We start from the raw sequence: 24,330 nt of genomic DNA, 5'->3' as shown, positions 1-24,330 counted from the left end.
TGAACGCGATTTCTGTGAGTTTGTGTTGAGAATGAAGTCCGGGGATTTTTCCGTGCTGTCGCAGACGGATGCAACATGAATTCGGTTTAGAAAGCACTGGGGACAAGACAACGCGGATGTCGTGATGTGACTAACGCAACCTGCGATGTTAAAAACTTAAAAATTGTGTTTACATTCTTCCACACCGGCGCTTATAGTGGCGAGACACGCGCACATCATGTGGTTGAAAGTTCTATACCTATGCTCAGCCAGACACACAGGATTAATGATCAAAACGAATGGACAGGTTAAAGCTGTGACGTAAAAGCAAGAGAAAAAGGCTGGGAGTCGAATTGTGTGTCGGTGAAGTGCGCGCAATTATTTTCTCCGGTCAAAAAGAAGGGTCGCAAGGCTTGGTTGATCAAAAGTGAGACTTCTACCTGAAGTGTCTGCCTTTGGGACCACACTTTTGCAACAGATAATTTTCTACAGTTTTAAGTGTGGAAAATTATCAGCAAACATTTAGGTTTTTATTGCAGTAAGACCAATGCAAGGTTTTTGTTTGTTTGTTTTTTCGGAGTAATACGGTTAGAAATCAACTGTTGAATATGATGAGGAATTCCATGTCGAAAAGCAACGTTTCTTGTACTTACTTTTTTACAGATTTGTTTACAGCAAGTTAAGGTTGTTAACAAGTTTCGCCGACAACAAAATGTTGGAGGGTATTTCCCTTCCTCTTGCATTCGTCCTTCTCATCGTCTACGTCATCTACAAGTGGTTGTGGCGCCCAAAAAACTTCCCGCCGGGGCCCCTGGGGATCCCGATAGTGGGTTCGGCCTACAAACTCACCTCCAGGCCAGAATTGGATTTGATGGTAAGTCACACTTGCTATAAATATCATACTGTGTTTAATATAAGTAATACTATACAATTGTTCCGTACGCAACGACTAATCGATTGCATATATATTTATGTCAAAGGACTTCAGTTAAATAAGGGAATTTATACTCACAATACTAACATGATTTGCGCTAGGTTGTTTTTCATTTGATTTAAACAGTGTTGGACACAAAGGCGTGCGAGTTTTGCAAATTGGACAAACAAATTTATCCCCAATATTTGCCCTTAATCACTCGTATGTAGTACAACGTATCACCTAGGCTACCTGAAGTCCCAGTATCAAATATTTGTTCGAAATTCTTGCGAAAACAAATGCAAAACAACAACGAATTCACGATCAGATCACAAGTCTTGTTGTTATTTCTTTGTCCCTTTTAATATTATGTGTCACAACGACTTTCTCCTTAATCCCAATGTTGACGGCGACGCAAACCCGTGAATCGTCCGCTGCCTACGTCAGTGGATGACCAGGGTTTTTTCGTAATCCGGCATTTGTCCAATTCTAAAATAGTTTTCTTGTATTTTATTGTTGCTATATTGGGAATCACGTGACTAAGTGATTTCACCGGGTCAGGTTCGCTCATGTCAACATAACGAAGCAAACCCTGAGCAAAATTTAAACTTTGTGACGTCACTTTTTTGATGAATAAATGCGATATTAATGAAAAACAACAAGATATAAAAAGTAAAGAAAACAAAACAACTTGGAGTTTTCCATTAAAATTGCTGTCAATTATTCAATATATTGCGAGCTTTGGCGGCCGCAAATTTCGCTATCTCAAAAACCTTCACCTTTATGACGGTTTCAAAAATGTGTAAAGAACCGCGCGCTATTTTCGAAATTATAAATCGAATAAATGTTAAGTTCGGGTAGAATGCCGTTCTGGCACGGAAAAGGCAGAATATCTGATTTCATTTGTGTTTTCGCAGGACATGGCAAATAAGTACGGACCGATTATGGGCGTGAAGATTTTCGACAAGCTCACTGTGATCCTCAGTTCGCCCGAGTCGTTCCACCAAGCACTCGTGAAACAGGGAACTGAATTCTCTGGGCGACCAAACTCCATCATGTTCCAAGCATTTACCGAACAACTGGGTACGATTCCATAGACAGTTTTCATTGTATTTATAGCAGTGGCAGAGTTGTTTCGCGTACCGTAAGCCGCCCTCGAATGTAAGCCGCACGTAAATGTAAAAGGCAAACTTAGGTGGGTTTTGTCAATATCGTTTCTATCAAATCGTAAGTCGTTTGTCCTACTATGTTCTCGTTTGATGAATGTATTCCGCCCGCTCATAGTAATGAAGCGAGCAACATCCTTGGAAATTTGTAATAGCTGTGGCAAATTGGGTACCATTCGTAAAATATGGATTTACTGATCGACAGTTCAACCTAATTTAAAATGAGCAATTCGTTCCTTTCAAATCGGGAAACAAAGCGAACAATTCCATATTCCACCCATAATTAACCGCTGGCTGGCACCTTCCTCTTCCGGATTTCTTACTCTTAATCCGGATTTCTTACTCTATACATTCACGTAGGAGTCGCGGGCACAGACGGACCGCAGTGGAAAGTCAACAGGAAGTTTGGACACGCCGTCTTCCGTAAGCTCGGATCCACAGGGCAAGTTATGGAGAGCTGGGTGCAGGTCGGTACCGAGTTGTTGAGTCGTTTCCCGGGTCGGTGGTTTAAAAAACGGAGATATTTCGGGTTCGGATTCACACATTTGAATCGAAGCCACATTATCTACGAATCTGCGTGATGTGACGTCAGTGGTTACACTTCACTGCAACGCGTTTAGTGGCAATTTAAAGAGCATCAAATTTTACATTACATAGCACGTGATGGCACAGGCTTACACTTGTTACGACAACTAAAAGGAATCCAGGAAAAATCCGTGGATTTAGAGTGTTTACAAAAATGACGTCATGCGTTTCGATGCCGAAGCTTTTAAACACGAGGCCTAAAATATTATAGGAACACAAAAGCGCATTTTCACCGAATCGATGTTTTTGTGGGGACAACATTAGAATGGTATATGCTATATTTTTATGCAGGAAGAAGCCCTCAGTATGTGCCATGTGCTCCAATCCAAAAAAGGAAAAGCCTTTCCGCTTTACGTAAGACGTTACTTTTATTGACACCGTTTGAATAGTTAAAAAAAATCAATGCAAAGTTGTACATATTTTTTATTTTTGAATCAAAGTTTGAATAATGTTGGGGCCAAACCCACTGCAGTCAATGTATTAACCCCGAAAAATAATAAGTATTTTAACGCTTAAAACACTTGGTAAACCTGGCAGCTATACTTTTCTGACATTTCAGGAGTTGATCATACATTCGGCCTCCAACATTGTGTGTCGTCTATGCTTCAGTGACCGGATACCGTTCGATTACGAAGGAGAATTCCAGAGTGGCGCCCGCCCTCTGGTGGATTGGTTCACAAAAAACTCCCATACGTTTGTGGTAAGTTAAGATCAGGAGCTGATCTAGGAGGGGGCGAATGGGGAGATCACCCACCCCCTCCCTCTTAGAATATTTTTGAACGCTGAGTGAAAGTGCAATAACCAACAAATCGCTTATCCTAAGACTGATTTTTATTTATAACTAGCGTGGACTTTAGTTTATAACCGGCCTGACCCATACATTGCTCGTCTGGCGACCAAAATCGCGGTTATTACGTCAAACGAATTTTGGTTGGAAATTGTATTTTTCGCTCCCTTATTCAGAAAAAAAAGGTTTAAGTTTTGAGTTTAAAGTTTTCAATGTCCGCAGACCCTGGTATACGCTCCGTACCTCCGGTTCCTGCCCCACTTCGCCAATGCCACAAAAGACTTAAACGCAGCTCGTGAAAAGGTGAGCACGTCGAAAAACGCTCCATTGACCGTTAAAGAAGCATACAAGAAGCCATGGCAACGGCTGTTTTCTTCAGTTTTTCGAGATTTTTGGTTTTTTTTTAGGTGTACGAGTTTCTTCGCCCCCTTATCGCCAGACACAAGAAAAACTTTGACCCGAACGACATCCGGGACTTTGCTGACCACTTCATACAAGAAATGATTAAACACAAGGACGACCCAAATACCACTTTCACAGGTACAGACTTTTCTATTCTGAAAAGAGGACTCGTTTCGCATCACATTTTATTGGTGTGGTATCTTTGTTGACATTGGTCGTGACAGACCTGTTAAATGTGTCAGTATTTTCATATGTGGCAATTCACATGTTGTTGCCGATGTGGTCAAATCTTTGGGCTCTCTGTGTAGCCATACCTCTAGCCTATGAGACTCTGAAGGCCTTATCAAACTACAAATTTGTCACATTTTCGTGTAACACGAAGTAAACCGAGCATTCATCGCATTACAATATCATGATATGAATTGGCCACTGAAATATTTGGTGACTTTGAAATTCCTTGAAATATGGTCCGGGGCCCATCATTAGGAAGATCCAGGCCTTAAAAACGCGAATGCTTAAAGCAGGGAACCTGAAAGGTGTGGGAAGCTTTAAGAAAGGTAAACAACCCCTTTGAAAAGGATGACCCTCAAACCAATGGCTTCCCCTCCAGATCTCACAAGCTTCGGTCAAGCGTAAACAATTTTAAATCTAACTGATTCATTAGATCGTAACCCAAGTCAAGCGTGACTATTGCGCCGTCGTTAACCCCAATTTGAGTTAAATTGGGAAATGTGGTTAAGGTTTTACATTTCAAATGTTGTGAGTAAATACTGACTTCAAAAATTGAAAAATTGGAATGTAACCAAAACTGCAGATGCATAGGCCCCGCAATAAAAAAGTAATCACACCAGGAACTAAAGATGCCCATGGGGCGAAATATAAATTCCCGATCAAAAGCCAGGCTGATCCTTTAGTAAAAGCTACTGTTTTTTTTAAAGGGATTAAATATTGTTGTTTTGTTTTTCAGACAGGGAGTTCTTGGGTTACACGAGGGATCTGTTCTTCGGCGGAACTGACACAACCGTGTCGTCACTAAGTTGGGTGTTCGTCTTTCTTGTAAACAGACCGGCTTGTCAAAAGAAGGTGAGCTTTCACACTGCGATAAGGCGGAAATCTTAGGCTTAAGTAAACTGCACAATGGTACGACGGCTTTGCCATACGAACCTGTACGTGTGAGATTTCTTAACAGAAACCAGCACATCAAAAGTTCTGCAGTTTTAACTTAAAACTTAACTAACTTAACTTAAAACCGTTCCTACACCTTTGGCAGCTCCAAAGCTGATGCTGCACATTCAGGTTAAATATGCTTATCTAAGCAAAACATCCACAGAGCTATTTGTATGATTGTTGTTTCGTACCTTGCATGCAAATACTTCTGTATACAAAAAGTTATAGAGAATAACATAGGGACGTATCTATCGTTTTCAGATACAGAAAGAAATCGACCAGATTATTGGACCGGACGGGAGGGCAAAATGGTCTCACTACGAGGATATGCATTACACCAGGGTAAAAAATAAAAGAAATTTTGAATGAAACCATTCGTTCTCCTGGTGAAAAAACAACAAATGCACACCTTTTTATTTTATATTTGTTGTTTTTTCACCGGAAGAAAGAATAGTTTAGTATTCATCATGATGCCTGATGGTCAAACTAATTTTCAGTTTTCATATATTCGAATGGCGTAAACCTAATGGTTCTTAAACTACTTCGCGTGCGTCGCACTTTCGACGCAATTAATTATAAATCTGTCAAATCAGGCGATTTGTTTCTAGATTTAAAATTCTTCACTCGCAGATTAAGTTTGTTATTTGCCTCCCGAATTTTTTTTTATTTAAATCATTACTCCCTTTCAAACACAGGGGCATCGCAACGCACAGTTCGGGAACCACGGGCGTAACCGCAACAACATAACTGTTACGTTTAATCACATCAGGCACATAACATATCTAGTAACATTTCACCACTGTAACGACCGACAAATGTTCAGGCTTTCTTTCACGAGGTAATGAGGCTTCGGACTCCAGGCCCACAGTCTTTGGCCCACAGAGCCATCATCGATACCACGCTCAACGGTTACTTTATACCGAAGGTTTGCACCATTTTATTTTTTATGTACCCTGAGCAAGCCTATAGCTGTAATAGCTCGGTGAATATAAGTCAGCGTATAATTGTGCCAGAAGGACAGATTATTACAAAAATAATATGCTTGGCAGCAACAGCAACAGTTAAAACGCGTTTAGAATTAAAACACTTTGACAACATACACTTTTTCACCATAAAACTGAAGTTCAATATAGAAAACATTGCGAGGGAAGGCACATCATTATGCACATTATGGTTTACTTCATACACATTTATTAAACATCAAGACTGACATAACATAAATAATATTTACTCTACAATGTAGGACTATAATACAGATGTTATGCAAATATTTGCAGTTTGCAATGTAAGACCAATATCATGTGCTTCTCGTGTAATAAAATATTTGCTTCCTTTAGTTGGTGTCACTGAGTGTTGACGTTTTACCACTAACTGCCGCATGTTACCTTTGGTATAATGAGAATAATACAGAAGGGAACATGTAACCGGATCTACATAAACCTGTAGCTGTATGTTGCAGACGTACCGGCTTCATAGGTTAACAAAGGGCCAGTTCGTGATATACTAGGACCAATTTTCAATAGACATCGTCTTAGAAAAGGGAACCGTAGTTTGCCATCTCATTTTGTCCTGGCTAATTTTGTATTCATCCATTACTGATTAGTGTAATATAAAATATAAGTGGCCTAAGTTTAATATATAGACATATGGTGAAGTCATTCTTAATACACTCACTGCATTCATGTCTCATAAAGTCCCGTATTTTTGCGACCGGCGGCCTCGGTTAAATACAAACATCATACAGAGGATTGTAAACCCATTGTTGCGTCACAGGACACACAGGTGATCACGAACTTCTGGGCAGTTCATCACGACCCGAAATTATTCGACCAACCCAACGTGTTTAAACCGGAGAGGTTTCTGCACAACGGAACTTTCAAAGCCTCGCCCTATCTTACCCCGTTCTCCCTAGGTAAGATTCCATCAGTGCAGAATTCAACAGCTGGTGTGTCCCAAGTAGTTATGAGAAACTGTGATTTTAATCACTTAAGAAACCCCAAATAGTATACGAAAACACAATTGGTCATTTTTTCATGTAAGTTCAATCGTTAGGATAAGACCCTTTTTTACCATCATCCCTGGATTCTGTGGAAACATTCTGTATTTTTTGAGCTTTCTTTTGTACTGGTTGGTCAGTGCAATCTTTAAATCTCATGCAGATCTCATATATCATGAACGAAATTAGATTTTATGTACTGGGCAAAGCAGCGCTAACATCGACAAAATAGGTTGGCGGTTGAAAAAGAGCTCGGTCCTACTGTATATCCTGACAAATTTAGCTCAGTATTTAGAATTTAAATCGTGCCGTCGTTTATTCAGGTGTCAGACACTGTTTCGGCGAACCCATTGCCAAAATGGAGATGTTCCTGTACGTTGTAACCATCCTGCAAAGATTCCACTTAAAACCACCTACAGTGAACGGGCAGTTACCAGAAGACTGTAGCAGGTTCGTTAAATGCTTTGCCTGCATGTGTTGGCGAAGCGCCAGACGAAATCTCAACAATATTGTGCAGAAGACTGACTTGATTCTTAGTATAACTTTATGAGCCTACTTTCCTCTTCCAAGACTAACGACTGATATGTTATTTGTGGACTTGTTTTTAAATAAACTTACATTTGATAGAAAGTGGGTTATTATCATTCTAAAGAGCTAATTTTCCATGCAATGTCAAGAGTTTGGCCGTTAGACCACTCACAACGTTTTTGGAAACATCATTGACTGTTATTTCGAATCTATAAGTCCAACTGTTAATCATAATTGGTTTTGACCAACAAAATGTGTTCCCTGCAGGTCCGGATTGTTTCTCACACCTCCCAAGTACAACATTATGGTTCGTGAGAGGTTTTCACGTCAGAGATCAATCATGAAGTACAAAGAGTCGGTGCTAAACGCTTGAATGGTTTTTCCACGTGACAGAGAAGCGTACATTTATCAGTGTGGTGTTGGAATTTGTTCTGCTGAAATTTTTTTTTCTATATCGTCGATGGAGATTGGACGCGCACTGAACATGTTGTAAACATACGATGAGATTCGAAGCCCTCATAATCGTGTATTTGCAAAGTGTAATTTTATAACATACTTGCTATTGTTAAGCCCAGCAAGGGTTTTTAAACCCAACAGTAAAAGAGGATTCGCTTACACAGCTGCGTTTGGCTTCTTCTGTGTATTGTATAAATACTTCCAACACCATTTCTGGTTCTTTCGTTACTAACCTATTGATAAACCAGGCTTCCCCCAACCTCAAAATACTGCAGGTAAAAATGCCTCCTTCAAAACCTTGTTCCTCAATGTACGTTTAAGTTAATTTCTTCAGCTGTGCATATTTGTGCAAATCACAATTTCAAAACATGTTTTACGGCAGGAACAAACTTTTTTAAATTTGCTTTTTTGCTCAATTTCTTTTTATTTTTATTGTAAATATAAGAAGGCACGATTTTTGTATTTAAAAATCATCTCCACGTTCTTTACTCCATCGTCTTTCGGCAACAGTGACGTCATCCAACAATCACACTGCGAACAGTTTCACATAAACATTTAAAAATTTGTTTTCTGATGCTAATTTTTCTCTTAAAACGATTCAGGAACTCCCCAAAGTGCGACAGAAATCCCTCGACAAGCGCTAACTTCTTGTTTCTCAACCAAACTTGATTCCATCAGTGACAGTGAAATTAGTTTCAGTAAAACTTATTTTGACCACATACTTATTTTCGTGTTCTTTATAGGTTTTTCTCTTTGTGTAACCGAGAGTGTTTGCGTGTTCTGAATAAAACCGCCGGCTCAGCCCGCAAACACTTTGTGCTTTTGGACAGAAATGTATGAAGAAGTCCCAATTTTTGCTTCATAACGTATAGTCTGTCAGACCTATAATCATATTTCTGTCAAAAACTACCGACGGCGCCTTTTTCGTTATACCCCGTACCTGTAGCATATATAAGTAAGATCAGTTGTATTTTCAGTACAGTGAATGTTTAGTTCATTCGCAGATGGTCTCGATCAACCCAATGGTTCCCAACCGGTGGTAAATCTGACTTTCCTTGGAGTGTAATTTTTATATGCAAGAAATTTGCAAACTTTTAACTATACGCAGCGTATTGTTTTGTCGTTATTTCAACGTGTATTCTAAACTTATGTAAGTACAAGAATCATGTAATCGAAATATGGTCGTTCTCGTGCGTTAGTTACCAGATACGACATTTTTACTATTCGACACGCACCACAATTTTGCTCAAGATGTTCGACACGCAATAAAAAATCGACGCCCTGTACACGCTGTGTAGTTTTTGGACAGTTATGTTTTGGCAAAACCAACAGTTATTTTTACATTATATTTCTTTGCTTCGCTGCAGTGTTGTTAAGTTTGATACAATTTCGTTCGGGTATGTATTTCAAAACCTCTCTTTGCTTTTGCAGGAATCTTGTAAATTTACATGCCAAAACACGGGGGAAATGGCTGCCAGGAGTTAAATTGGAGAAAAATAATTAGGAATCTATGTTGTTCTACCCAATCGCATCTGCCGAGCTGGATTGGAGTTTCCTGCTAAGAAACTCTTTTTTCCTCTAAAATACGTTTATTTCCGTGTGTTTTTGCCTCATTAAGAACTCATTCAATTGCCTGTGTACTTTTGAATGTCACTGGCACAGAACAGCGCTTGCCAAACTATGCCTTGTGGCACCACTGGGTGTCGCCAAATCAAATTTTGGTGTTGCGAAACAACAATACTTACGGTTTATGATAAATAACGCGAGTATTGTTTCATTAACATTGACTTGTAGGCGCCCACCCTCCATGGGTCGCATAGAAATGTATGGTTTTATTATAGGGTCACAGAACAAAATGTTAAGAGCCGTGTTTAAAACCACTAAGATCGATCAGGTCATATAGCTTTCCTATAAATCCGGTCACTTGACAACGTGGCGATCCAATAAAAACGCAAATGAGACGGTGCAAGTCTGCATAAGCCACAAAAGATAATCAATTCGTTTTTGTATTCCAAGCGAAGATACAATGGGCCGCTTTGTGACGTCACATGCATGAGCAACAAAAGCCGCAAACAAAAAGCAAAGCGGATTATTTGTGAAAAATTGAGCGGTGCAAATTGATATAAGGAGATATCGGCATCTTAGTGAGCCGATACAACGTAATTACTGGCTGAGCAATACAGTGGGAGCTGCAACCATCAAGCTACTACTTCTACCAGAGCTACACATCACACAGCTACGGCGTTGCTTAGGGGTGATATCGTGCATTTCCTTGTAAACGTTCTTTTCATCGATTTTGAAAAGCGATTCTCCCAAGTAAAATATAATCCCGTACAAAAATACGTGCATTCATAAAAACACATCAGTATAAGTGCAGTTTTGGACGAGACGACATCCTATTTTTTGCTTGTTGACACCAGTCGAGAAGTTATCTTGTAAAATTCGTTGCCAAAACGCAGACAAAGTCTTACACCATCAAAAAATCGTCTAGTTCGAGTGATTAAAAAACGGAAAGGGTCGCAATTTGTGCTCGGTGATGAACATCATCTATGCATGGAATACGGATTTGAGAGTGTGGTTTTAGTTGGTGCTTTTTATTGTTAAGTAAGTGGTGATCACTTGCTTGGGTTGTTACAGAGGTGCACAGTGAGGAAATTATGAGACGGACGTTGACGTTTTTTTGTGATGGTAATTGTAATAGGTGAAATACGATTAAAGGTTTGACAAAATTGTTGGCTTTTGAATAAAAAAACGCAAAACACATACTTTGCGGGTGAACAAGCGGTAAAAGCGCTTCACGTGAAAATCTTATTAGAAAAATAATTCCTCCAACACGTGGCGTTTGAGGCATGAATACGAATAGCGCGTCTTTCGCGAAAATACTCGCATTCCGAGGAAAACCGTTGACATTTTGGGCAAAACTATGTTTGTAAAACTTGCGAGAGGCGTTTGATAAAACGAATCCACATAAAATCAATTCAAGCAGGTAAATGTGTTAATTCTGGATAAGGAAACCAAAAGCACGTTGTGGTATCATATACTCCCTGATAATTTGAACGCACCATGACATGGCTTTGTGTCATTGTGAATAGTTGCTTAGTTAGGGGGTTGCATCTACGCTACTATTAGAAGTGTTAGGATTACGCAAACCTCATCATCATAAACTGGTTTCACATCGGTTAATAGATGTACATAGAACGATAATTTAAAACCTATATTTCTGTTCAATTGCAATTTAGTCATAATAATATGTGAGTAGGTGTTACTGTCTACAAGCAGTGCAAGGCGATTAAAACTCGCAATGACATGAAAAGAGATTTGTATAAACCATTTTAGTGCACTTTTACTTCGTGGAATAAAATTTACCGATCAAAATTATTTTAAATTATGGAACTCGACGGCACGTTTCAAAATCCCCAATCCAACGAACTTGTTGTGGACATTAACCCTAATACACCAAAAAAATTAAAACACACTATCACTTGCACGCATATACATCATATAAAATACTCTAAAACATCCTAAACAAAATGCGGTTGTATTGATCATGCCGGTCCGCAACAAGTTGACGACCCACAATATTTTGCATAACAGTTGACGAGATATGCAAATTTTCAAACCCACTAACGTGACGTCACAAACTCATGGCTTTTCTCCTTCGGGGTCGAATTCAATTTTTATCGGTTCAGCGGGTAGGTTTAACTGTAGAGGATCGCGCAGCCTTTTTAGATCCTGCTCTGTTTGGCAGATTTCTTGGCACAGCTGGTTATACCTGCAACACAATCAGACCGGTGAGTCTGTATCCATTCTTTCGCGTTGAAGGAAGTGAAAACAAACGACGGAAGTGCCACATTTGGTGCGCCTGTTTTGGTTTTTAAACCTTTTCCTATGTTTTAACGCAGCTTTAACAGCTGGTAGGTTCTGCTGATGGACGACACTTAGTCAGGTAGTCATGTGACAAAATGTACCACATTCACTCAGGACATTTATGTCCTTTTATTTAAAATTCTCACTAACATAAATTTGAACACGAAAATTGCTGCCATGTCAGGGGAAATCCCGTCGCATGGCAATCCCAGAATGGAGAAAATGCCAAACATGGTTTAATAATATTCTCGGGGTGTAGAATTGGACAAAAATCCCCAAAACAAGGGGTTGAAGTTGAAGTTGATTGAATCGATCAAAAACACGGATTTGAAAACAAAACCCACGTTCTATTCGTATATATCATAGAACTATACAGGTTATATAAGAGCAAACGTAAGTCACTTGTCTTTACTGTTGTTTCGATATATTTATTTCCCCTATAATTCGGCATCGTCGGTATCACTTATTCTATAGAATTCAATAATAACGTTTAATTATAGTAATATTTGAAGATCACGCGAAAGAAGTGTTGCTGGTCAGGTTTTGATTTTGTGAGGTAAAAACATTTTCATTGTTACCTATATATCATACACACATGTATACTTACTTGTTTACGTCGAACTTGGTTCGTTCGGCTTGTCTGTAGAAGAAGCGCATGTACTGTCTGTCTCTGGCATCGGGGTAAATGTATTCCTGTGGAGAAGAAAACGAAACTGGGTTACGATCAATTTACTGCAATCGGCCGGCAAGTAAATGAAGTGACGTACGACGCGTGGTAAAAGTCACGAGGATTTTCCCCCCATTTACTAATTACGTCAATCGCTCTCTCTCTGCGGTTATTGAGTTTTTGTTTGCGACCTTTAAATGGTGGAACCCAGATACGCATCTGGTGCGTCCGGCCTGCTAATTTAAACCAAAACACCACTTTCACTGAATATTGTGATTAGAGCCAAACACGAAATGATCTTGCGCTACGTTTGGGAATGTCTGAGAACGATAGCGACTTTAATAAGGGTTTAAAAAGAAAACGAAGCGTTGCATTTAGAAGTTGAATCGATGGCAAAACATTACAAACGGGTCGATTCAGAACCTATATAAAAATATAAACAAACAATGTTTACACTTATACAATATTGGCTGTAGATAATTAACTAGATTAATGAGAGCTGGCATCGTGTTGCTGTGTTGTCACAAACGGTACCACTACCAGGTCGTCAAATCTGAATTACAATTTAAGGCAAGAAATGCAAAATGAAAGTTTTTTAACATTCCAATGCCACTTAGCGCATGGAATTGGTACAGTTTGGATTGTTTCCTTGTGATTTTTATTCCCAAAGTATCATGAGTTCACATATTTTCAACGTGGAACCATACTACATGCTTCATAGACCGTGAGCTTAATTTCACGTCGTAAATCAAATCTGTCAAGCTGGAGATGTAACAAAAAGACTGGTCTTGGAAGAGACGTACACATCTTGTTGGTAACGTTGCATTACTGACGAATTACAGAGCGGAAGGCAAATGTGAACGCCTCTATATGATAAAATGCCGGCATGCTTGAGCGTGATTAATCACACTTGTCAATTGGTTCTGCCACTGAGCTGTACGATTTGCTGCTACGCTACCTGGACTTTGCAGTAAAAGGTTAAGTGACTCAACTTACTTTGCTGAAACTGAACTGTGCGACACATCATGTTCTGGTAGAAAGGTCGTTGTAGCTATATATATAATTCTACAAACCAGTTAACCTTAATATGCTTGAAATAAGGATTTTAGTTGGGTCAAAATACTAAAAATCATTACTTTTCTAATTCTTTATTGATGACATAAAGGACAATCTTTTCTTGATCTTGTGAAATTAAAAGGCACATTTTTACACCTGTGTGCAACTTGTTGCGACAGTAAACTGTGTTGCAATGCCAACATGCATTAATTCCCAAGAACAGAAATGTGACCTTCTGGCTTGTTTCCGGTTCAGTCAGACCATACAACTTTAAGCACTTCATGTACATTGTTCCTAGCCGAGACAAACCCACTACACATCACTCAATCATATCTGTTTACTAACCTTACTTAAAGTCTGTGTATAGAACATGTGATAATCACATACTGAAAACTGATTACCTCTGAATTCCCATGAGATCTATACAGGCCTCTTTAATGTACGTGCGTAACCATGTAACAACTATGGAAATGCATGTAGCTTTACAGTATAGGTCTGAGGTCAGTACTAGTTACAAATTCCAAAAATTGACTTAAAAACATAACAATGACTCTCTTGGCTAACATTTTAGCATGTGTAAAACATGTAATATTTCAAAGAAACATGGAAGGGTATTGGAATATGGACTTGTAAATCTCTCAGCATGCCGCAAACAATCACCTTGTGGGCCAGGGGTTGCTGCCCCCCTGATTAAGGTAATAATTTACTTGTTTAAAGACAACTTATGATTGTCATGGTTAAAATTAAATTAATGTTCACAATTACAATTCAAAGCTGATGTGTTTTTACTATGGTCAAATAATGGTGGTTCAACAGCAGTCGACTGTCATCTCACTAACACTGTGGTTTTGTGAATCACAACAATATAGTTATCAGGTTAGTTTAACAACCATCTCCCAGAGGGCTGTTCAAAACAGCACAATGCACTCTTTAACTGAAACCAATTTCATGACCAATAATCAATAAGTCACAAGCACAACAGTGGCACAGACTTCAAGCACCGAAGAACAAATGTTGCACTTTGGCCAAATTATTGGTTTCTCATAAATTATTTACTACCATTAGTGTCACGATTAATTTTCTTAAAACATTTGAGATATTAATTGTAATTGCTGATTAGCTTGCATGAAAGTTAGTTACCAAGTTAAGAACATTACAATTAATATAAAATTTCTTTGCGGTTTATCAAATGTTTTTTTTGATGTAGTTGAAAATGTTTCTGTTTACCAACTAAAACACTTAAATCAAATGTGAGCGTCCCAAACCAAGCTACTGGCATCTTTTATTGCCTCTGCAACGGTTTACGGTTTAACAGCAATAAAAACAACAACCGGATGTCTTACCTTTTGTGTAAGAAGAAAGTACCCATACATAATGATAGCTGTGCCATATGTTATGAAGTAGGTCACAGGCTCCATAATATCCCAGGAATATTCCCACCAGGTGAGACGTGCAAGTAATCCAAACTGGGTGCCCATTAATGCCAACCCACCCCACATTAATAAATGTGTTCTCCACTGGGCCTTGCTTGCAAGTCGAACTTTGTTCTAAAAAATATGGAAGGTTTTCAGCTTGTTATGGACGGGTTGTTTTTCCGAAACACTTCTTACATACACATTGAATAAAGTTTTGCAGAACTATAACTTTAACAATGACTTCCTGGCATAATATTGTAAAACATTTATTTGGGCAAACCCACACATTTTATTATAACTCTACATTTCTTAAAACACAAAAATAATGATTATGGACTAAAAAACACCGTGAAACACACTGGATAACTATTCTTTAATGAAGATTATGAGTTCACTATGACTCATTAGTATTGATTTTGCAAACCTGTTCTAAGGGGAGAATTTCTGCTTTGAGTTCATCAAGTCTCTCCACTAAGGCTTGTTGCCTTTTTAGTTGGTGTTCCTCTATGTTGAGTTGGCCATAGAGTTGGGCAACTAGGATTTTGGTCTGATCTAAATTAGCACTTGCTTCCTCTGAGGCTTGTTCTGCAAATATAACAAAACATATCACATGTATACATCACACACATACATATACTTCATATAAAAGTAACTAAAAATTAAACTGTGTTACTTGATATTAACTATATGTTCTTAACTTCATAATATGCACAAATACATTGGTGCTACTTTGCTTTACATAAATGTTCATCCATAGGCTAAGTGGCATACACCTTCACACTTTAATTTGTCGGTTCACTGAAATTATTAACTGGCAAAATTAAAGACTAACATGAAAACATTTTATTCCTCAATTCAAACAAACATATCAGCAGTATTGAGGCACTTACCAATTTCTGGAGGTTGAACATTGTAAGCTATCTCGTTAACATGAAGAACAAATGGATCTTGCAGCAAATGCTCAATTCTTGTGCAGCCTGCCACCCTGCTTCCATCTAAAAGAGGATTTGATAAGGTGTCAACCTCAAAAATAAATAAAACCAGGAACATATTATGATTTTACATTTACAATGCAAGCTGCTTTCTCTTTTTTAATAAAACTAACAAAAAAGAACACTTTTCTCATGTCTTTAAGGTTGCCTACCTGCGGTAAATATTACAGCCCTATCAACCCCTTTATCCTCGTTTTTGAGGTCAGTCAAAAAATCTGCCACAGTTGTTGCAACTGGCCTAAGTGTAAACTTGCACATTTCTTTGCGAGAAGGTAGCGGCACACTAATGACTGGTAAGCCACGACTGAAGGTGAATTTCACATCTGTTAAATGACATATTGTTAAAAAGTTGGTTCCGCTAAAATGTAAGATTATGAAATTCTTGGAAAGTTTTTGTAGGAAAAAACAATACCAGCTACATTATTAAACTGGTTGGCAAGCTGATTTTATTGTTTGTAGTGGAAATCAATTTACAACCTTCACTGGAGTCTGTGCCAAATTTCCTCACACGACAAGCACTGCATTTCTAAAAAATAGAAGACAAAAAAATTAGCAACTGACTCATTTTAAGGTAAACAAAAATGAATACTTTATATAGGCCTATACAAAAATTAAAAATGGCACTTACAACTTGTAGGGATGGTAAGGATTTGTAAGTACTTTTGTGAAAATGGTTGTTAAAAGTTGTAAGGCATCTGCTATATCCCAAAATCTCCATTTTTAAAGGGGCAAGGAGGGCATTTTGCCCACGCATTGCTGAGACAGGCAATGCTTTGATAAAAACAAATCGAAACAGAGCTGCAGACTTCGGCATTCTTTTCTAAACAATACCTAATAAAACAACGCATTAAGAGTAGTTAAACATAGGTTTAAACAAATATAAAGCTTGTACAACAACAAAATGAACGTATGCCTTTATCACACACTGACTATTCTGAGAGTGAACGCTATGCTATACCATAACCTTTTGAAATCACACATTTACTTGTCTGACAGAAAGCATTCAAGACTGAAGACAAGAAACTTAAAAAAGGCGTAAATTGGAGAACACACAGCGGTTTATTAACAGCGTCAGTGTGTGGTTATTTATTATGTTTAGCACGGTCGCATGGTGGCGCTAAAGGTCAATTTTCCCATTTCACAAAAAAACTGAACCCAGTATTTTTACGAAACATAAATTGTAATACTTTTGCATAGTCAAGAAATGTCGTAAAAGCAGAGTACTACTGGGAATGGCTTAACAATACAGTGGTCAAGGTTATGCTCATAATTTCCAACTTCTTGTGTAGGTGTTTTTTCTTTGAAAAATAAGCTTTTAAATTCGATGAATGTATCAGACAATTAAAGAGACGTGCATTGGCAAAAAAACTAAAAAAATAAAGAATAACAGTTTAATTGATAGAATCATAGAATAAAAAAGGTTATTTTAACATGCATGAGCGAGTCTGCTCCCGCCAACAACAAATTTCCCCGTCCCAGTCAACAGGGGTATTTACAAATTGACCTTTTCGATCGATACAACAGGAAAGATGGGTCTTTTAGATGATTGTGAAAACTTTTTCAAAACCCGGAACTTGTATGATTTGTTATCCATCAATAGAAATGCGAAGGAAGGTGAAATAAAACGAGCGTACAGAAAACTTTCACTTCAAGTGCATCCAGATCGATGCAAGAATGACCAAGAAAATGCCACAAAAAAGTTTCAGGTACCATTTGATTATTCACAATAAATTGTATTTAGTTATTTAGAACCTGCGTGTGGCTACAAAAAAGTAAATAAGCAGTTGCGTATGCAAGTGTAACAAAAAAACGCCTATGTTGCACTTTGTAGACTGTGTCCAAAGCCTCCAAAATTTTACTTGATAAAGATAGCAGGGATGTTTATGACAGAGAAGGGACAGTTGATGAAAGTGGTGAAATAAATGAAGAAAACCTCAAGAATTGGACGCAGTACTGGAAAACAATGTTTCATGTAAAGACCACATCCATGTGTTGGCATCTATAAATTTGGGTGTTTTAAGGTAACAATATTTTCAGATCACTGTCGAAGATTTGAAAAAGTTTGAAGAGGAGTATAAGTTTTCCGATGAGGAAGCAACGGACCTAAAATCCATTTATGTAGAATGCGAAGGTGACATGGATCTGATTTTCGAAAATCAGATTTGTGCCAAGATTGAAGATGAGGAAAGATTCCGGTACAGTATGAATACAATAACTCGTTTGTTTGTTTATCAAACATAGCCCTCAAAATTTGTGTTTAAAACTTATTTACAGAAAAATTCTGCAAGATGCCATCAGTGCAAAAGAAATTCCAGCTTTTGATAAATTTGCAAAAGAGACCAAAGCTAAAAGAAACAGGAGAAAAAGGAAATATGAAAAAGAAGCTTCAGAGGTGAAAGCAACAATGAAAGAACTTGGAATTGGTATTTGGCAATTTATTTACATTTATTTTAAAACATTTTTAACAGAATTTTTACTTTCCACAGGTGAAAACAGTGATTTGACGCAGTTAATCTTGCAAAGAAAATCAGACAGAGAAAAGCAGATGGGAAGTTTTTTTGATGATCTGGAAGCCAAGTATGCAAAACCAACAAAGTCAAGAAAGACCCCTGCTGCTCGCAGAGGAAGAAAGGGCAATAAGTGACGCGAGTTTGTGGATGTTCTTGAAAGGGAGTAAAAATGAAATAGTTCAAGATCTTATCTTGGGCCACTGGAGGTTACTAAGCAGAAAAGCAAGACACAAATGCTTTAGTGAAACGTTTTTTCGTTCTAGAATTCTGCACTGTTATGTCACTGTTTATAATTATGAAACACGACAATAAATTTAAAATTTTATTCTCTTTGTGCTATAAAGATTCATCAGTTGACTGGTCATACTCCGCGTGTCTTCTTTTCAAATAAGATGCAAGAGTTTCGTTCGAACTTAATTTCTTTTTAGTATTTTGGACAATTTCCCGGTGGTAGTTGAATATGGTACACCAAAGGTCACCTAAAACCAACAAAGATACATTTGGACTTCCTCTCTGTTGTCAACACACCATTGATACTTACTGATTGTTAAACTTTTATTGATAATATATGAATAAAGGTCATAAATTTCATGCATAAGTTTTTTGTCCTCGAAAGTAAAATAGCAAATTTCTCTTCCCGCTGCTGCAGCCGCCATCAATTGTATTAAACCTTAAAACACAAAACAACCTATGTTTTGTTTCACCACACCTTGAACACAATGACTATTTCTAATAAGCTCGTAAAACTAATATAGCCTAATACTGGAGCTTTATCAAACCATATAGTACTTTTCAAAATTGGGTTGCCACCAAATGCTCCACAACCCCAGTTGCCAGTAGCAACCGCTGAAGCACAATCGGGATCTTCCAGACAAAAGCCACAGTAAGCCTTGTTCAATTCCCGTTTCAAAGACCCTGCTGCGTACTGATCAGATGACCTGCAAGAATGAATGTTAATTACATGGAGAAATATCATAATGATTATACAGTTTTCATTAATTAAAAGGCGTAGTACCTTCGATGTCTTGTGGCATCCACGGCTAATATCTGTGTTTTACGTCTGCCCCAGTTATCCCGATTTGTAGTATCTTTATAATTTCCTATCCATTTGTATGTCTCTGCGTATCCACTGTACTGACTATACCTTTCAGCTCCTGTGCAACAAAATATTTTTTGTACAAGTTGAAAATGATTGAAAGTTTGAGCTTTGAGGCAAAGAAAACAAATGCCATCATGTAAATTATAATCAATGAAAATTAATCTCATCACAAACACATAACCTGCATTTACCTGTGATTATAATGCATTCATTATCATTCATTTTTTCCATGAAAAGCATGGATGCGATAAGTTCTGGACAGATACAAAATCGAATTTCTTCTTGGACAAGACCAGTGTGCAAAACACCTCCACCAATGAATTTATTTGCGAAATCCATCTAATATTTTGACAAATTTATTTGCATTCAAAACAAAGGATTTTCAAAAAAATTTTTTTAGAACACATGTTCAGATTGCATGGAAAACTTTCAAATTGATTTGTTTGAAAAACTATGTTATGCTTTGGTAAGTATTTTGCACATTGTAGATCACTGATACCTCAGTTGCAATTCAGTGTTGAAAGCTTGAATAATTAACTTCACAAAGTATGTAACATATAATATGACTTACTTGCAGTAAACCTTCTGCATCCTCGATCATTCCATCACATCGGATATGAAGCTTGCCTAAAGTGCATGGACTTTGATTCCACAGTGGAAACCCTTTGTTTATTACCCTTCGTTCGTATGTAATTGTCCCGGTAGGCACTGAAAATGCAAAGCAATGTTTGAGATTTTATCAATTGCACTAAGTGACAACAATATTTCTTACTATTGTCAGTCACTCGTTCAAAATAGTGCAACAGAGTTCTTATTTTTTGTAAGTTTGCTTCTTCTCGCCGACTTCCGCCTTGCAAAATGCTGGAAATATTTAGGAATCATTGTACAATACATGCCAAAAGATTTAATGTAGCTTTGATCATCACAAGTTTACATTGATTAAGTTACGTCTGTTGAAGCCTGTAATTCGAATTGCAATTCTCCAAAAAATTACCTGTTAAAGTTGATCAAAGGAAAATTTGCATACTCTGCATCTTTGTGTCTGGAATTACGCCTTGGATAAGTACAGAAAAAGGCATTGCACAACAAACAGGCAACTTGCTGTTGAGTCATTGTCACACGACAATTATAATGCTGACGAAGCAAGGGAATTGGCTAAACAAAATTAGTATGGTCAAGTTAATGGTTTAAACTCCTAAGTGTTGATTGTGTTGAGTAAACCTTTGGAAAAAGTGTAGGAATTTGAAGAGCAAGCTCAACCATCTTAGGAAGGGTTGTTTCAAAAAACTTTTTCCTAAAATCCGTGTCAACAAAGTCAGTAAAAAAAGTGTGGAGACTGCGGAACGACCACTGGTTAGAATATCGAGTGTTGTAAACCAAAATAGATTCCTGTTCAAGTTGAGAACATCATTAGAACTTAGAGCATACACATTATTATACATGCATCAATTTTTGTTGGTAACACCTGACATGAATACCACAGAAAATGATAATAAAGGGTGTCCAGTACCTACTTCAATATCAATAGAGCTGTTCATATTCATCAGTAAACAAGACTCAATAATTTCCCAACGGTGTTTGAGCCTTTTTTCACTGGGAGTATCAACAGGATACTGATTTTTTGGAGAGCTCGGCAATCTGACATGGTGAGCATCCCATCTATCACTATAAGGATGGTCAAACGGCTCAGGTGGAAAAACTCCATTGAATCTCCCCTAAAAAACCTCAGTATATTTACCATTTTTTTTATTTTTAGGGCATAGTTTGAAATTAGCCTGGTATTATTTTCATTATGCCAAGGTATAGGCAGAGCTTAAATAGCTCCATCAGCAATAAGCAGACTGTGTTGGGAATGTTTTTTTACCTCAAAAAGAACATGATGATCTGTTGAACTCTGCAGCACCCCCAAAGAAGGATAAGTCCTGCTCAGATCATTGTATGGAATTCCCAACCACTTGACCGTCGGATCACAGATTTTCTAAATATAAACGTTTGTACACAACGAAATAACGACACATTTAAGTTCTGCAAGAACAAATATTAAAGCTGGTTAAACAATAAACGAACATCACAGTCATTTATTTACATCTGATGGAGTATTCCCAGTTCCATCTGCTGTTGACTCTGTGTTTGACGATTCACTGTGAATTTGATTGGAAGATGTAGCATTGCTTTCATGTATTGTTTTGTCGCGTATCCCTAATGAGGAACAGAAAATTAATATCTTGGCAAACATTAAAAACAAATTAAAGAGTATTAATATGTTAAAAACAATAACTTTGTAGAAATTTATAAATAGTATTTTAAAACAACCTGATTGGTCCTCACAATCGAACCAGTCGAAAGAATTTTTTTCATCAAGCACTGCTGGGTTGCCAACACAAGAAGCATTTGAATTCAGGCTTTCATCAACACTTGCTGTTTCATGGTGTTCAACACTTAATGTTGCATTGTCTGCAACTAACAAATTATCTGAAGAATCTTGGCTCATTTCACTACTCTCTTGGCATTTGTTTTCAGGAACAGTGCAGGCATCAGCTGTGGACTGTTAAAGACAAAGTGCTCAAAAATAAGTTGCAATACAATGGCTTAGTTGTCATACATGCCTTTGTTGCAATTTGTGTCAATTTTAAATCAACAAACAAATTTAAGTAATTGGATTAGCAGAGTAGTCTATCCCCATTTATTAGCAAAAATAAAATGTAACAAAAAATTTACAGACAATACACAATATGAATAAAGAGTGTTTACTGTTTTTGTCTGAAACTTCTTCAATGCTATGCGTTTCTGCTGTAGCCTTGCAACGCTTGTGTTCCTACTATTGACAGAGGGTTGTTGTTTTTTGAGCAGGTCAGTTATGGTTATCTGTTTAAGCTTCTTCTTCTTAGGTGGAGATGTAAACATGACCAACTCACAAAACTATAGTTTGTCTGGCAAAAGTATAAGTTATTAAACTTGAAAATCATACAAGAGAACTCCAGAAGGTTCATTGTATTGCATGCACATTGTATCTGGTATGTTTTTTTTTCTTTTAGCTTGTTGGGTTTAGCAATATTTTTATAATGAACAATCTGTCTGGCAATAATAGTGATTTTTTGTATATAGCATGTGTGCTACTAAATAGTGTGTTTGCATATTGTTTTTATCTCAACTACAATATTCGCAACAGAAACTTCGCGATATTTTCAGAAATTTGACTTGATAAAATTGTACGATTTCTATGCTTGATATTTTATTCGTTTGTCATATCGGTCATATTGTTTGTTGGCGGTGACAATAAAATATTGTCCCCTTAGCAATGTTCTTGAGCATACAATTTGTACTTGCAGTTTGTCAATGGCGGTTAACAATAATTGCATTGTATTGGTTTCTTTTGTGCTTGACACATAATTGCTTCACCGACAAAAGCGACCACCAGGAAAAACACTTTTTCAAATCGCGTCATTCCATGCATCACTGGTAATGGAGTTGTTCAACGAATGGTTGTGCTTTATTTGCGCAGTTATGGATGGCGTTGTCGAAAACTGTGTTGTTTGCGTTATGTTGCATAATTTACTGCCTATGGATTTTATTTGTTTATGGAAGCTTCTGTATACGTTAATATTAGTTTTGATAGATCAGGTTTTAATAGACAACTATTCGTGTTATGAGACTTTAAATTAAGCGAACTTATAGTAATCAGTGGGCTTTATAGTAGTGTCAGGTAGATTTAACTGATACCAAACTAATCACCTGATATTTAGTGGATTAATTAGGTAATTTATAATTAAAACGAGCTTGTTTTGTTTATAGTATAGGCTACTATGCCACCATAATAAAATAAATAAACAAACTAATATGTATGATGTAGTGATGGTGAAAGATATCTCCTTAGGATAAACCCTCACTTTACTGTTTGATTGCATAGGCATATTGATGATAGTTGATAAAGACTGGAAATCCTATTTCATCATGTTACAGGATGTATTCTGGAATGATGTTTATAGTCATGTTGTAACACCACAGTCGAGTTGATCTAACTAGATGCTTAAAATGTTACAAACCAATCTTGTTACTATTAATAAACACCTTATTGTTTTAAAATTTCACAAAAAAATATTGTGTTTGAAAACAAGTAAAATCAGAATTTCGCCTTCAAACTTTAGTGTTCAGGAAAATTGGTTTCTACATGGCGGTATTTGTTGACCTGATAAAGCTTTCTAAATGTGTGAAGATGTAATATGTAACTATTGGTTAAATAAGCATACAAATAAGCAAACTTATTTATATAACTTTATCACATTTTAGAGGCAAATGAAAATTTAAATAATGTATTACTAGTATGGTAAAGTCCAACATTGAATGTAAGTTTGTGCAAAGACATAAAAACCAATAGATAAAATAATCACTATGTGTTGTTCTAAATCCTGTGTGTATATATATACAACATTGAATTACAGTCATTTTACTACATGAAGATGTGTGCTGTGTTTGAGCTGCTTGTTAATTATGTTAAATTTGTAAATATGCAATGATGTAATGTGGATATGCTTTATACTGTTTGCAACCTTACAAATTTTAACTTCAAACCTGTTTATTGGAAGGTTGCTAAACTGCTGTATTTGTTCGTTATTTTTTTTGCTTGTCATTGTTTTTCCTTAAAAACTAAAAATATTGTGTTGCACATAATATACAGAATATAGCCATGACTGCCTGGTTTGTGGTGAGAAAATGACAAGTATCATAATGCCTGAGGCATATGTATT

At 37.2% G+C, this 24,330-nt stretch overlaps 4 protein-coding genes across 6 annotated transcripts; 2 read left to right on the top strand and 2 right to left on the bottom strand.

Moving 5' to 3' along the window:
* Positions 1-646: 646 nt before the first annotated feature.
* LOC145894811 (cytochrome P450 2J4-like) lies at positions 647-8,778 on the top strand. Its single transcript, XM_082983459.1, has 13 exons — positions 647-853; positions 1,810-1,975; positions 2,419-2,525; positions 2,935-2,997; positions 3,203-3,343; positions 3,653-3,733; positions 3,838-3,970; positions 4,800-4,915; positions 5,261-5,341; positions 5,823-5,924; positions 6,773-6,911; positions 7,319-7,445; positions 7,791-8,778. Exons 1-13 carry the CDS (start codon positions 692-694, stop codon positions 7,894-7,896), a joined length of 1,524 nt encoding a protein of 507 aa, XP_082839585.1. The 5' UTR covers positions 647-691; the 3' UTR covers positions 7,897-8,778.
* Positions 8,779-9,964: 1,186 nt separating this feature from the next.
* Positions 9,965-16,806, bottom strand: LOC145894279 (calcium uniporter protein, mitochondrial-like). Its single transcript, XM_082982815.1, has 8 exons — positions 16,605-16,806; positions 16,454-16,502; positions 16,129-16,299; positions 15,875-15,979; positions 15,409-15,569; positions 14,913-15,116; positions 12,454-12,539; positions 9,965-11,751 (listed from the first exon to the last, which is right to left on the bottom strand). The coding sequence occupies exons 1-8, from the start codon at positions 16,788-16,790 to the stop codon at positions 11,622-11,624; spliced, it is 1,092 nt and encodes a 363-aa protein (XP_082838941.1). The 5' UTR covers positions 16,791-16,806; the 3' UTR covers positions 9,965-11,621.
* Positions 16,807-17,454: 648 nt separating this feature from the next.
* On the top strand, positions 17,455-18,624 carry LOC145893989 (dnaJ homolog subfamily C member 9-like). Of its 2 annotated transcripts, XM_082982419.1 has the most exons (5): positions 17,455-17,682; positions 17,808-17,948; positions 18,014-18,171; positions 18,251-18,399; positions 18,463-18,624. In XM_082982419.1, exons 1-5 carry the CDS (start codon positions 17,506-17,508, stop codon positions 18,618-18,620), a joined length of 783 nt encoding a protein of 260 aa, XP_082838545.1. In that variant the 5' UTR covers positions 17,455-17,505; the 3' UTR covers positions 18,621-18,624. The 2 variants fall into 2 exon arrangements, with proteins under 2 accessions (XP_082838545.1, XP_082838544.1); XM_082982418.1 differs by having other exon boundaries at positions 18,251-18,624.
* A 198-nt stretch (positions 18,625-18,822) lies between these two features.
* On the bottom strand, positions 18,823-22,511 carry LOC145893988 (poly(ADP-ribose) glycohydrolase-like). Of its 2 annotated transcripts, XM_082982416.1 has the most exons (14): positions 22,337-22,511; positions 21,899-22,130; positions 21,672-21,784; positions 21,450-21,563; positions 21,100-21,300; positions 20,807-20,974; positions 20,580-20,740; positions 20,358-20,446; positions 20,157-20,293; positions 19,777-19,924; positions 19,502-19,640; positions 19,276-19,424; positions 19,028-19,156; positions 18,823-18,965 (listed from the first exon to the last, which is right to left on the bottom strand). In XM_082982416.1, the coding sequence occupies exons 1-14, from the start codon at positions 22,487-22,489 to the stop codon at positions 18,823-18,825; spliced, it is 2,076 nt and encodes a 691-aa protein (XP_082838542.1). In that variant the 5' UTR covers positions 22,490-22,511. The 2 variants fall into 2 exon arrangements, with proteins under 2 accessions (XP_082838542.1, XP_082838541.1); XM_082982415.1 differs by having other exon boundaries at positions 21,672-22,130.
* Positions 22,512-24,330: the final 1,819 nt, after the last annotated feature.

The sequence above is a fragment of the Ascidia mentula genome, chromosome 3 (genome assembly GCF_947561715.1).
Source record: "Ascidia mentula chromosome 3, kaAscMent1.1, whole genome shotgun sequence".
In the NCBI taxonomy this organism is placed as follows: Eukaryota; Metazoa; Chordata; class Ascidiacea; order Phlebobranchia; family Ascidiidae; genus Ascidia; species Ascidia mentula.
This window is presented reverse-complemented; position numbering and strand designations above follow the sequence as displayed.

Coding starts and splice junctions, on each gene's coding strand:
- LOC145894811 (XM_082983459.1), top strand. CDS start 692: ATGTTGGAGGGTATTTCCCTTCCTCTTGCATTCGTCCTTCTCATCGTC. Junction 3,344..3,652: donor AAAACTCCCATACGTTTGTG/GTAAGTTAAGAT, acceptor CAATGTCCGCAG/ACCCTGGTATACGCTCCGTA. Junction 3,971..4,799: donor CCCAAATACCACTTTCACAG/GTACAGACTTTT, acceptor TTTGTTTTTCAG/ACAGGGAGTTCTTGGGTTAC.
- LOC145894279 (XM_082982815.1), bottom strand. CDS start 16,790: ATGCCGAAGTCTGCAGCTCTGTTTCGATTTGTTTTTATCAAAGCATTG. Junction 16,503..16,604: donor CCTTACCATCCCTACAAGTT/GTAAGTGCCATT, acceptor TCTATTTTTTAG/AAATGCAGTGCTTGTCGTGT. Junction 11,752..12,453: donor ACCAAGTTCGACGTAAACAA/GTAAGTATACAT, acceptor ATTGTGTTGCAG/GTATAACCAGCTGTGCCAAG.
- LOC145893989 (XM_082982418.1), top strand. CDS start 17,506: ATGGGTCTTTTAGATGATTGTGAAAACTTTTTCAAAACCCGGAACTTG. Junction 17,949..18,013: donor ACTGGAAAACAATGTTTCAT/GTAAAGACCACA, acceptor CAATATTTTCAG/ATCACTGTCGAAGATTTGAA. Junction 18,172..18,250: donor GAAGATGAGGAAAGATTCCG/GTACAGTATGAA, acceptor ACTTATTTACAG/AAAAATTCTGCAAGATGCCA.
- LOC145893988 (XM_082982415.1), bottom strand. CDS start 22,489: ATGTTTACATCTCCACCTAAGAAGAAGAAGCTTAAACAGATAACCATA. Junction 21,564..21,671: donor CTGGGAATACTCCATCAGAT/GTAAATAAATGA, acceptor GTTTATATTTAG/AAAATCTGTGATCCGACGGT. Junction 19,641..19,776: donor TGAATGCATTATAATCACAG/GTAAATGCAGGT, acceptor TTTGTTGCACAG/GAGCTGAAAGGTATAGTCAG.